The sequence below is a fragment of the Alternaria novae-zelandiae genome (assembly GCF_023758075.1).
Source record: "Alternaria novae-zelandiae strain BMP 2774 chromosome Unknown scaffold_14, whole genome shotgun sequence".
Lineage (NCBI taxonomy): Eukaryota > Fungi > Ascomycota > Dothideomycetes > Pleosporales > Pleosporaceae > Alternaria > Alternaria novae-zelandiae.
The window spans coordinates 811,317-824,258 of record NW_026056974.1 but is presented as its reverse complement, the minus strand read 5'-3'; the positions used below and the strand labels follow the sequence as shown (position 1 = coordinate 824,258).

At 32.4% G+C, this 12,942-nt stretch overlaps 1 protein-coding gene across 1 annotated transcript; it reads left to right on the top strand.

Annotated features, from left to right (window-relative positions):
- Positions 1-11,428: 11,428 nt before the first annotated feature.
- Positions 11,429-12,832, top strand: J4E88_007127 (uncharacterized protein; the record flags this gene model as incomplete). Its single annotated transcript, XM_049400748.1, has 2 exons — positions 11,429-12,077; positions 12,129-12,832. The coding sequence occupies 2 exons, from the start codon at positions 11,429-11,431 to the stop codon at positions 12,830-12,832; spliced, it is 1,353 nt and encodes a 450-aa protein (XP_049253696.1).
- Positions 12,833-12,942: the final 110 nt, after the last annotated feature.

The window sequence follows — 12,942 nt, the reverse complement described above, 5'->3', positions numbered from 1 at the left end:
TTTAGAGGTATAAGAGAAGATTAATCTAGTAATACTCTTCTCTAGAAATAGCTTTTTTAAAGCTTCTAATTATTCTATCTATCTAGAGAAAGAAACTAGTAAGCGTAATAAGAAGGCGCTCTAGAATAAAGAACTAGTAGTATAGAAGCTTAAATCTACTCTTTTAGTAAGCACCTAAAGTAGGCTTAGAAAGCTTAAGAAGTAGGTTAACGCAACTATTAATCTACTTTTACTACTTCTAGTATAGATTAAGCTAGCTAAGAGCTAAGACTAGTCTCTTTACGTAATTATAAAGTCTCTTAAAACGTAACTATAGCCTTATAATAATATAACTAAGAAGTAGATTAGAAAGAACTACTATACTTACTTAGGCAAGGCTAAGCTAGCAAAGACTAACCTAGAGTAGTAGTACTATAAGTAGAACGCGCTCTATATGCGCGTAAAGGCGTATAAGCTTTCTAAAGTAGATAGTACGCTTACTATCTATAACTTTCTTAACGCGCTAATACCTAGAATAGTAATAGACTAGGCAATTTAGACAAAGCGCAATATAATTACTACTTAGACGCTTAGTATAAAGATCTTTACACTTTCTTAGCTTAGAATCTTCTTTTTAGCACTTATATAGTATTAGGTAGCCTAGCCTAAATTATATAGAATCTTTGCCTCTATTAGAGAAGCTCTATCTACTAATAAGGCTAGCGCTAAGTCTAAGTTACTAAACTAGGCTAAGCTTACTACCTACTCTTACGCTGCTCTAAAGTCTTAGACCTACTACTAGCCTATTAAAAAGTACTATAATATGCTTACTACTATTAGAGCTAAGTAGAAGCGCTTCTAACAGCTTTTGCAAGAGAATAAAGACGTAATTATTAAATACTTAGGTATAAAGCACTTTAAGAAGGCGTGTGTAAAGCTTATTAGTAAGAGATACTCTATTCTAAGCTCTTTAGAAAGCTTATATAATAATAATAGGTACTCTAGAGGTATAGTTACTACGCTTCTTAACCTAGGCATGCTTTAGCTAACGCTAGGTATCTACTCTACTATAGACTATAACGCTTACTCTCTCTTAGCTAGTACTATTCTTAATAATAGAGTAGCTATCTACTTAGTTAACTACTTTTCTCTATTATTAGACTTTAAACTAGCTAGAACTCTTAAGATAGTTAAAGTAGGTATATAGGCTTTTTCTATTCTTAGTTATAGTACGTGCGTTCTAAAGAGCTTTATTAAGCTTATAAGTAGTAAACGCGTTAATCTTATACTTACTAGCGTTATAGTTATAGAGCGCTTCTATATTAATATAGTCTTAGAAGCTTGCCTTAACTAATCTAGAATTTAGTACCTAGGTCTTAATAACACTCTTTATACTAGGTTACTAGTAAGAAGTACTATAGTAGCTACTTTGCAGCGTAGGCTAAACCTTACGTTTATAGAATATAAGCTAATTACTATTTATAATACTCTTGTTATAAATGTAATATCTAAAATAAGACTTAGCTTTACCTCTTAGCTGCGTAGTAATTTAGAAGACCTTTAGTATACTTACGCTAGTTACTTAGACTCTAAGACGCTTAAGGTACTTATACGTAATACTTAGAGAGTAAGAATTAAAGAGCCTACGCGCGTATAGTGTAAGTTCTACGCTCTATCTTATATAAAGTAAGTTATCTCTTATTAGCTAAAGAAGTAAGCTCTCTAACTCTTCTAGAGAATTACGTAGAACCTTTTTAATATACCTAAAGAGCGCTTAGAAGAGAAGTAGATTCTGCTTATTAAGAATAAGTATAGTAGTAAAGTCTACTTTTACCTACTCTTTTCTAAGAAGATAGAGGAGATAATAAGAGCTCTTAAGAAGTTTTAAGTACTTATCTAGACCTATTATTATCTACTTATTATAAGAATTAGCTCTAATAATAACTTTTTAACTAATCTATAGTATAGCAACTTACGCTATAAGGTATAGATAAGAGAGTATAGTATTACGCTAGAGCCTGCTTTTTCTTATACCTATAAGCCTAATAGAGTAGCTAAAAGAGCTAGATAAGAGATTATTACTAAATAGATTAAGATAAGAGAGAGAGCTAATCTACCTAAGTACCTCTAAATAGAGGTAGCGCTTACTACTATTTAGCTCTATAACATAAGTCTTTTATATACCTATACTCTACGCTCTTCTAATAAGAAGTTAGAGTAGTAGTTTATAGAATACTTTAGATAGTATTAGCCTAAGCTTATAAGAAAAGCTTCTACTAATCTATAACCTAATTAGAGCAGCGTATACACCTATAGGTATTACGCCTATCTCTTAAATAAAAATAAAGTAGCTAGACGTAAGCTAAAGAGCTTTAAAACACTACCTAGAGAATATATTAGTTATTTAGTAGGCTATTAAGCTTCTAATATATACTATATATAGATTTTATTACTAAGAGAAGTGTTTACTACGCGTAACGTAACGTTTAATAAGTAGCTCTTCTATAGTAGTAGAGAGCAAAAGCCTTCTAAAGAGAATACTTATATTATAGTTAATATTCTCTATAAGAATAAGTAGAAGAACGTAGTAGAGGCTTATAATAAGCTTCTATTACTCTCTTAGTAAGGTAACATAGATAATAGTAAGCTACTACCTAACTAAATAGATAAGCTACTTAATAGCCTATTAGAAGCTTATCTAGAAGAGTTAGGTCTTATATAAGTAGATCTCTAGGCTAGAGAGACGTAGAAAGTATATGTAAGGCTTACTAAACGCGCTACAGAACTACTATCGCTAGAGACTATACTAGAGCCTTCTAATATAATAAGTATTACTAAGTAGCTTAGTAATAAACGCGTTAATTCTAGTAAGTACTAGTCTATAGTAACTAAATTAGCAAGCTTATTAGATACGCAGAGAGATAACTTCTAAGGTAATAGACTTCTATTACCTATAGTAATAAATATCTCTTAGAATAAAAGAGTATCTAATAGCTCTCTACTTAATCTATAAAACCTATTTACTAAGCGTAAGTACGTAAAAAAGGTCTATAAACCTTCTATACGTAGAAGTAAGCGTTACCTAAGTAGTTACAATAATTATAATAATCTTAGAGGTATAGATATCTACGCCTTACTATTTAACTCTAAGCAGCTTAATAACTTAGAGACTTACTATAGCGCTTCTAATTAGTTATTTAGCTATGCGTACGTAACTCTATATTATATTATTACTACTATAATTATAGATAAGCCTAACAAAGGCTAAGTCTATTAGAATAACCTTCTAGCGCTTCTAACGCTTTAGAAGCACCTCTATAACTATCTCTATAGAGATAAGTTTAAGATAGTAGCACGTTAGAAGATTAATACACTACTTATAGCTAATACCTAGAAGAAAGTAGAGTATATAAGTAGTAAAAAATACTCTCTACTACTTAAGTAGGTCTTTATGTACAAAGTAGATAAGAATAGCTACCTTATAAAGTATAAGGTACGTTTTATAGTGCGTAGAGATATATAAGCTAAGAACACGCTTTACTTAACCTATACTACTACGCTCGCTACGTAATCTTTCTATCTAGTAATAGCTATTACTACTAAATTTAATATAGAGATCTAGTAGCTTAATATTATAGTAGCCTTCTTAAACGCTAAGGTTAGTAGTAATAGGCTAGTATACTATAAGCTTTTAGATAGCTTTTAAAGAAAGAGCTACTACGCTAAGCTTAAGAAAGCTCTTTATAGTATACGTAAGAGCTCTCTTCTCTAGTATAATAACTTCTTAAATACTCTTTTAAAGCTTAGCCTATAAGCTAGTAAGAAGAAGCTTTATTTATACTATAACGCTGCTTAACGCGTCTTTGTACTCTTCTATATAGATAATATTCTACTTATATTTACTAAGTTACACTATCTAGAGGTAACTAAGCTACTTAGTAGAATTAAGAAGACCTATAAGATTAATAATAGAAGAGTAGTAAACTAGTTCTTAAAGGTACGCGTTATGCGTAATTACTCTATAGATACTATTTTACTACTTTATAATACCTACCTTAATAAGGTTATAAAGAAGTTTAGTCTTAAAGATAGTAGCTACTTTCTAGAGATACCTCTACTAGCTAGCAAGCTTCTAAAGTACTAAGAGAACGCTTTAAAGTAGAAGATTAAGGTCTATTAAGAGTATATTAGCTTAGTATTATACTTTACTATTATAATACACTCTAACGTTACGTATACAGTTTTCTAGCTCTCTTAGTTTCTAACTAATTCTTCTTTAGCTTACCTTAAGATAGTAGAGCATCTTATTATATATCTATACTACTTGTAATATAAGAGTATTACGTATAGTAAAAAGGTAAAGTTAGGTAAGAAGCTCTAGATCTATAGAGACGCAAGCTTTATAGATAATACTAAGACGCGCTACTTCTCTTATAGGTTTATTATAACGCTATTTAGAGGCCTAATTATATAGTAGACTACTTACTAGTTAATAGTTATAACCTTAACTACTAAGGTAGAGCTTTTTACTCTTAAGGCTATTACTAAAGAAACTATAGCCTTAAAGCGCTTATTTACTAAGCTTTAGCTACTTATTACTAGCGCCTAGTAGATCTTCTATAATAATTAATAGACTATTAGGCTTATAGTAGAGAGTAGTAAAAGAATCTCTACTAAGCTCTGCTATATTAATATCTAGAATATATAGCTTTGCTAGAAGTATAGTAAGAGCTCTTTTAAAGTGCTCTATAAGCCTACTATTAATATATTAGTAAATAGACTTACTAAGTACTTACCTAAGTAGAAGTTTAAAGCCTTTAAAAAGTAGCTAAATCTTAGATAGGTAGCTTATAAGAATACTAATTAGAGCTTATAAGTAAGTAATAAGTATAAGAAAGGTTAGTAAGTCTAATTATATATTTATAGAGTAGTACTAGGCTCTACTCTAGGCGCTCTATAACTAGATAAAGAGATCTTACCTTCTCTCTAAACGCTTACTACCTCTCTATATAGCTAGTGTAAAGAAGCTTTTATTAAGCTACTATATACTCTAACTACTTAGCCTTACTAGTTAAAACTAAGAGTATAAATAGAGAAGATACTTGCTTAGAGCTCTTAACTTTACTAGAGGCTATTAAAGCTACGTTATCTATCTTAGCTTTAGCCTCTATATAACTATAAGCTACTCTACACTACTTAGCCTACGTTAGTAGAGCGCTAATTCTATAGACCTTCTTTTTATTTAGAAGAAACTTAACAGCTGCGCGTAGTCTATTCTATTTCTACTTACTTCTAAACTAGAGAAAGTAGACAAACTTAAAAGCTATTAGCTTTATAATCTTAGGCTTATAAATAGTTAGTATAAGTAAATAGTAGTCTAGAAGCTTAAAGACTTATATAGAGTTATATAAGTACCTATAACTATACTACTTATACTAGATATTCTTCTTACCTACTTAGTTAAAGTAAAGTTCTTTGCTATAACTAGCGAGCGCGCTTTAAACGCACCTAACGTAGAGTATTACTCTTAGTAAACGTAATAGAGAGAGAGCACTAATAGAGAGCCTAGGCTACTCTTTCTCTTTCTCTTGTTCTTCGCGCACTACTGCGCCTAAGGCTTACTTCTTCTTATCTTAAGAAGTAGAGGCCTCTCTAGTAGTAGTAGTAGTAGTAGCGTTATAGTAGGCGTAGGTAGCTTAGCTAGCGGCTATAGCTACTAGGCGCTATTAAACTTATTTTTACTACTTATTAGCTAAAGAATCTATATAAATAGCTGTAGCAAGTGTCTACTAATAGATTAGATAGCTTATAGACTAATAGGCTGTTAGCTTATAGTTAGACTACTTACTAGAAGTAGTAACTAGTACTATAAGTATTTAGAGCACTTTAGAGATAATCTTGTAAGCTACTAGAGCTTTATATAGTAACTAGTAGGCGCTTTAGAGTAAGATAAAAGCTTCTAGAGAGTACTTATAGTTAGTATTTTAGTAATTGTTAAAGCTAAAAAAAATATTAGTAGGCGCTAGCCTTATTATTGTTACGCGCGCCTAGGCGCGTATAGCTCTACTTAATTACGTAACGCTTACATAAGTAGCGCGTAGCTAAAAATAGGTAATCTACGCGTAACGCAGCTTACCTAGAGAGTATATTATAATAGGTATTTAAGCACTTATTAAGTTAATTACGTATTTTCTCTCTTTTGTACTAGTGTTTTACGCGCTTACCTATATATATTACACTACTCTTATCTAATCTTATAAGAGTAGTAATTACAATTCTAATTATCTAAATCTATTATTTCTAGCTTAATTTTCTCTACACAAAGTAAACGCTATAAAATATTATAACCTACTTTAGCTACTATTACTAAATATAATACTTTAGGTTAATATCTAATAAATACGCTCTAAGACCTTGCGCAATATATTAGTATAGTATTAGATAGTAGTAGCTTTACTATATACCTACTATTTGCTTACTATCTATATTAGTAACTATAGTTTAGAAAGCTATAGCTCTTTGCTTATAGAGATAGCGCTAGCGTAGTGTATACCTAGTGTAATTCTATATAGCTTAGAAAAACTAATAGAAATACTTATAGTATTCTTTAGTTAAATTATATAACGTAATAATCTAACTAGATATTATAACTTTACGCTACTATAGATAATAATAAGTAAAGATAACTTTATTTATGTTAGAGTTATATATATACTTAAAGAATATATTTACTTTAAATAAGAATTAGAGAAGAAAGTTATCTACTTATTCTTTAAAGAAGTAAATTATAGAGTAGTTATCTTCTTTAGCTTTAATAGTTTAAATATAGCGCTACTATAGTATTAGTAGAGTTAGTTAACTATATAACTATACTAGTGTACTTATATCTAGTTTTATCTTATAATACTAGTTAAACTTCTACTATAGTCTCTATAAACTATTACCTATTAGATTTACTATATACTTAGCTATATAGAAGTAGCACGTAAGGTAATTAGTATTAGTAAATACTACGTGCAATTCGCTAAGTATCTTTACTCTATACTTTTTAAGAAGTTTATAAAGTTATAATAATTATTAGAACTATACTAGATAATATATTAATAATAATTTAGTTATTAGCTAGAGCGTCTATACTATAGGTTATTAAGAGTATTATTACTATAATTATAATAGTAATAAGTTACTTTATATAGGTAGAAGATAGTTGTTTAGAAAGTAGAGGTATATAGTTATAAATGCCTTTAGCTATAATAATAACTTAGAGGTAGATAGTAACGTTAAGAGGTATAATAAACTAGAAGATATAAAAGTATTTTATAGCTTTATTATTATTTAAATAAATTATTTTATCTTTTTCTTATAGATAATTAATATCTAATACCTTTAGTAAAACATTTACTAGTAGTTATAGAATACTTTACTACATAATCTCTTCTTACTACTATAGATATTCTTAATAATACTATATACACTAGACTTAATAGAAGCTTAAGCGCTAATAAGTTTAATAAGGTATAGAATATTAACACCTAACGTAGTATTAAGAATCTTAACTTTATAATAGTAAGTACTCTCTTAAGCCTCTATTACGTAGCTATAGTATATATATTTACGTAGAGAGTAATCTAGTCTATTAGTTTTCTCTTTTTAAATAGTAATATAGTAGTCTAGTGTTTATCTTATATAGAGCTTCTTCTACTTAAGTAGTCTTTTCTAGGTAATATAAAGACTATAATATATTAATAATAAAGTAGCTACACTTTATAAGATCTACCTATAAATTAGCTTTAGATATTATAGAATCTAGGTTTTTATTCTTAACTATAATATAGTAGAATATTATCTTCTTTTATAAATCTTCTATTATCTTAGAGTAGTAAAGGTCTCTAAGCTTAGGTACTAGATACTTATAGTGCTTTATAGATAAGTAGTTAAATTAGTAAATATTAACTTAAGTCTTTAGGTAGTTATAGTACGTATTAGATATAGTTCTACTAGCTCTATATATACTATATTAAATATACTTTACTAGGTAAGCTTAGTTTATATAGCTAGTAGATATATATACGCATAGTAAAGAGAGCTATTACTTAATCTCTAGTCTTTCTAGTAATATTAATAATATAAGTAAAGCTATTTATAGCTATACTAGAGTACTTATTATAATAGTTAATATACTAAAGGCGTTTAGCGTATATTATATAACTTTATAAGTTAGCACGTTAGTAACTATTTAGTTAACTAGAGTATATTAAATATAGTAATAGAGGCTCTTAAATAGAGTAATACTAATATAATCTTAATATATTATAGTGTTACTATTAATATTTTACTAACTTTATAAGTACGTAATTCTTTTATATCTTCTTAAGAAAGCTAATAGTTTTCTAGTTTAAGAAAACTACTACAGTAGGGTGACAAAAAGAAAGAGACATTTTAAAAGTAATCTTTTTTAAAGCTATATATCTAAATAACTAGACTAGCTAGAACTAAGATTTTTAGTTTTCTAGAAAGCTAAGAACTTCCTCTTTAAGTTAGCTTATCTAGGCCTTTGCTTAGTAAGCATGTATAAGAAGAAAAGTAACGTTAAACATAGAGTAAAAAAAAAGCCTAGTTTAATATAGCTACATCTTTTTAACTAGCGTATAAAAAGTTCTAAAAAAAAATTACGTAATACTAGCTTATATAATGCTTACGTAAGTAAAGTTTCGACTATAGTTTCTTATCTAAACAATTTTAAAAATTTAAAAGAAAAAAAAGTACACTAAAAAAAGGCGCTAAAATTACGTAAGCTTCTTTTAGTCTTATTCTATATATTTTTCTCTTTCTAAGTCTAACTTTTCTCTTCTCTATATTCTCTCTATGTCGGCAGAACTTTTGAAATTTGAAAAACAAGTTTACACTCTATCTTTGCAACAACTATCTACTAGTGCTATTAGTACTATACTAGAAAAGTCTTCTAAGTCTATTATAAACGCTCTACAACGTATTAAAAAGAAAAAAAACACTTCTACTACTCTTTCTAAGCCTAAACTAGGCTAGCCTTTAAAGATCTCTAAAAGAGCTACTAGAGTAGTTAATAGAGATCTAGAACGCAGTTCTAAAAAGACAAATTAACGTATTCTAGAAGAGAATAATCTAGACTTCTCTACTAGATCTCTACAACGCCTATTAAGAGCAGAGAAATACTCTATTTCTACTGCTAAGAAAAAGCAGCTTTTAAACAAAGAAAAGGCTTTGTTTAGAAGAAAATACGCTAAGAAGACTCTTAAAAATATTAGAAATATAAACTTTAACAAAGTTATATTTTTAGACGAGTCTTCTATATAGCGTAGGCACGGTGCTAGGCAAGAATACGTTAGAAAGAGAAGAAATTAGAAGACTAGGCCTAAACAAGTCTCTACAACCAATACTAGTACGTTTAAAAAAATTCTGAATAAGCTAAATTATTCTCTGGAAAATCTAGTATTTTTCTAGTTTTTTAGATTATTTTTAGCTAGCTTACTAACTAAGTTATAGCCTGCGACATTACTATCTTTGTTTGGGGAGCTATCTGGATAGGTGGAAGATCTAAGTTATACATAACTAAGACTCTACAAGAGCCTAGAAGCTTTATAAATACAAGATATATAAGAGAGGTTTTAACTCTTATAGTTAAACCTCTTTTTAAAAGAGGTAAGAAAGAATTCTTTTAATTTTAACTTTAAACGACTATAACTTAGTTAATTCTTATTATTTTTTAAAAATTTTTTTATATTTAGAAAGCTAATATCTTCTTCTATCTAGGGTAGAAATTTTAGCAAGATAACGCTAAGATTTACAAAACCCTAGCCGTTTTTAATTAGTTTAGAAGGAATAGGATTTCTCTCTTTGAGCATCCTACCTATAGCCTAGATCTAAATCCTATAGAAAACGTCTAGGGTTTACTAAAGAATAAGCTAGCAAGAAGACCTACTAGCTTCTTAGGCGTAGGAGCTAGTAAGAAAGCAGTAGATTTGTTTTCTACTACTATTCTAGAAGAGTAGGTAGCTATACTGCAGGAATTAATAGATAACTATATTAAAAGCTTACTTAGGCGTTATAAGGTAGTAAAAAGAGCTAAGAGTTAGTATACTAAGTACTAGTTACTAGATCTAGCTAGCTTATAATATAAAAAGCTTAAAAAACAACTTTTAAATCTAACTATTGCAAAAACAGATAGAATAACTTCTAATTTAAACTAGTAATAGATCTAGGTGTATATAATAGCATATTAAAATTTTAGCGAAATTGATACTGTAAACAAAAAGATATAGGCTAAAAAGAGCAGTGCTTTTTAGTATACTCGAACACTGCTAACGTTACGCTAGTTTTAGCTTACTAAGCAAGATTCTAAAGAGGCTAACTTAAAGAGGAAGTTCTTAGCTTTTCAAAACACTAAAAATCTTAGTTCTAGCTAGTCTAGTCGTTTAGATATATAGCTTTGAAAAAGATAACTTTTCGAATGTCTCTTTCTTTTTGTTACTCTACTGTATTATAAAGATTATAATAAATATATAGTAGACGTATATAGCTATAGAATGTTATTAATATAAGTTTAGTATTAAGTTAAGGTAAGAGACTAGTATTAGCTAGAAGATAAATATCTACTAGTAGGCGCTTAAAGACACTATTATAGTATTAGATTTTAAGAGCCTTACATTATACTTTATTTAGAGCCTTTAGCTTATCTTAATTATATAACTATAGTATTTTAATAGTATATATATTAATATAGAGATATAGGTAGTATAATAGAGTTATAAATATATATTTATAAGGTATTATATTATTAATATATTATAATAGTATAAAATAAGCAACGCGTAGAGTAAGTAGCTAAGTATTATAAATTACGCATAACTATGCTATAACTTAAAGTTAGCTTAGTAGTGTAGAGTAAAAAGTCTATAGTATTAGTAAGAGCGTTATATAGGCTGTGTAGTAAGAGTAGAGAGTATAGTTTACTTTAGCGCTGCGCTGCTTTGCTGCAGGCTAGCGCAAGTCTAGAACTAGATATGCAGCGCGATGGATGCAAAACACCGAAACATGCAACTGTGCGATGACGATTGGGATGATGGCCGTCTTGCATGTGTTAAAATGGGTTGCGCTGCACACCTTCCGTTCTAGTCGTCCAGCCACTGCCAGCCCCGCAAATAACGGGCAGCGGAAGGATTCCCGCCTGACTTCTGCCTGCGTCAACCTCTACACAGCTTTCTCGAGCAATGTCGCCGTGATCCGACCACCAACGGGCTTCAATGGCGGCGACCTGTGCTCGTCGTACAATTCTTCACCGCGACCAGGAACAGCACCAGCTCGTCACCACCCCACGACCCGCAATTGCGCAGCCTCCGCTTCTGCGAATCAAGGCGCGCCCCATTGAAATCCAGCGCAACAACGGGTGACACCACGCCAATCACTCGCCACAATGGCCGACTTCCATGAGACAAGATCGCCCCTGACAAACGAAAATGTCCAAGCATGGGCGCGTGCGAATTTTGCCGCGCCCTTTCGCGCCCTGCCACGCGCCGCAAGACTGCATTGGATCCAGTTCGACGAGAGCTTCACCATCAGCAGAGCCATCTGGCGCGGGCTCGGCCGCTCCACCCACAAGCAATTGCTTGTCATCGGCGGATATGCGCCAGGCCCCGCCGGCGACGACGATGAACCCATAGATCGGGTCACCGCGCACGTCCACGAAGATGAGGCCGAGGTCAGCTTTTATCGCATTACCGAGTTGGAGGACGGCGCACACGAGTTGCAAGCTGTGAATAGTACCAGTACTGTTGCTTTCCATGCGCCTTTTTGTGATGTTGGAGACGATACCGGCGGCTCCAAAGCCATCCATCGTGTGTCGGCCCTCATTCTCTACTATTTCTTGGCTGCTGGCCACGTGAAGGAGTTATGTCGGACGAGATCAGATCCTACCATGTTTACCAGGAATTTCCGAGACGCGTGTTTGTGGGTGCAGAACGAGGGGGAAAGACCATTGCTGCCGCCGTCTAGGAAATCGGAACCCAGTACGCCCATTGAAAAGGATTCGATCGCTGTTCGGCCAAAGCGATCATCTACCGTCTGTATGTCAATTTTGATTGTCATTTGGTTGATAATGTACTGACAAGAGGCAGCGTCATTATCAAGGTCCATACCGGAAGACATCCAGGTCCAGCCGCCATCCATCAAACGCGCAGCAACAGATAACTTGAGCGTCAAGATCAAACGCGAACGCGATGAAGACTACCCCAGCATTGCATCGGCTATTCGTCCCAAGAAACACCGTCGCACCGTCAGCGAGCAAATCGTGCCACCCTCAAATCTCAAAGACTCAACTTCCGTCCCATCACCATTATCTATCCTCAGCCCACGCAGTCCAGCACCAGAGCGTGTGAACCGCGCATTAACAGATCGAATCCAACACCTCAAAGACGAAAACGCCGGTCTCAAAGCCTCAAACACCAGCCTAGAAACCGAAAAGACCGACCTCCAAAAGCGTATGGAAAAAGAATCCCACGCCTACCGCGGACTACAAATCGAATCCGACGCGCTGAAGAAAGAATCCGAGAATATGAGGAAGGAAATGATGGCTATGAAAGAGCGGTTGGAATCTGTCGAAACATCAGGCGAAAAGATGCGGGTGGAAGTAGACCGGTTAACAGCTGTGGAAGAAGCAAGCAAAGAACTACGAAAAGAACTCAGGAACGAAGTCGAAAAACTGAGAGGACGGGTCGAAAGAAGCGAGAAAGAGGCTGAGAATGCGAAAGAAGAACTTCTCGCTGTGAGGAGAGGACTGACGAAAGAGCTGGGCGAGGCGGTCAAGAAGTGGGGTGCGTAAGCGACGGGACGTGTTGGGGAATAGCGTTGGCTGTTGATTACTTTTTGTTCTTTTGTCAGATGATTTTGGCGGCAGAGGCGGCTTGTGGAGGGATGTTGTACATGATGTGC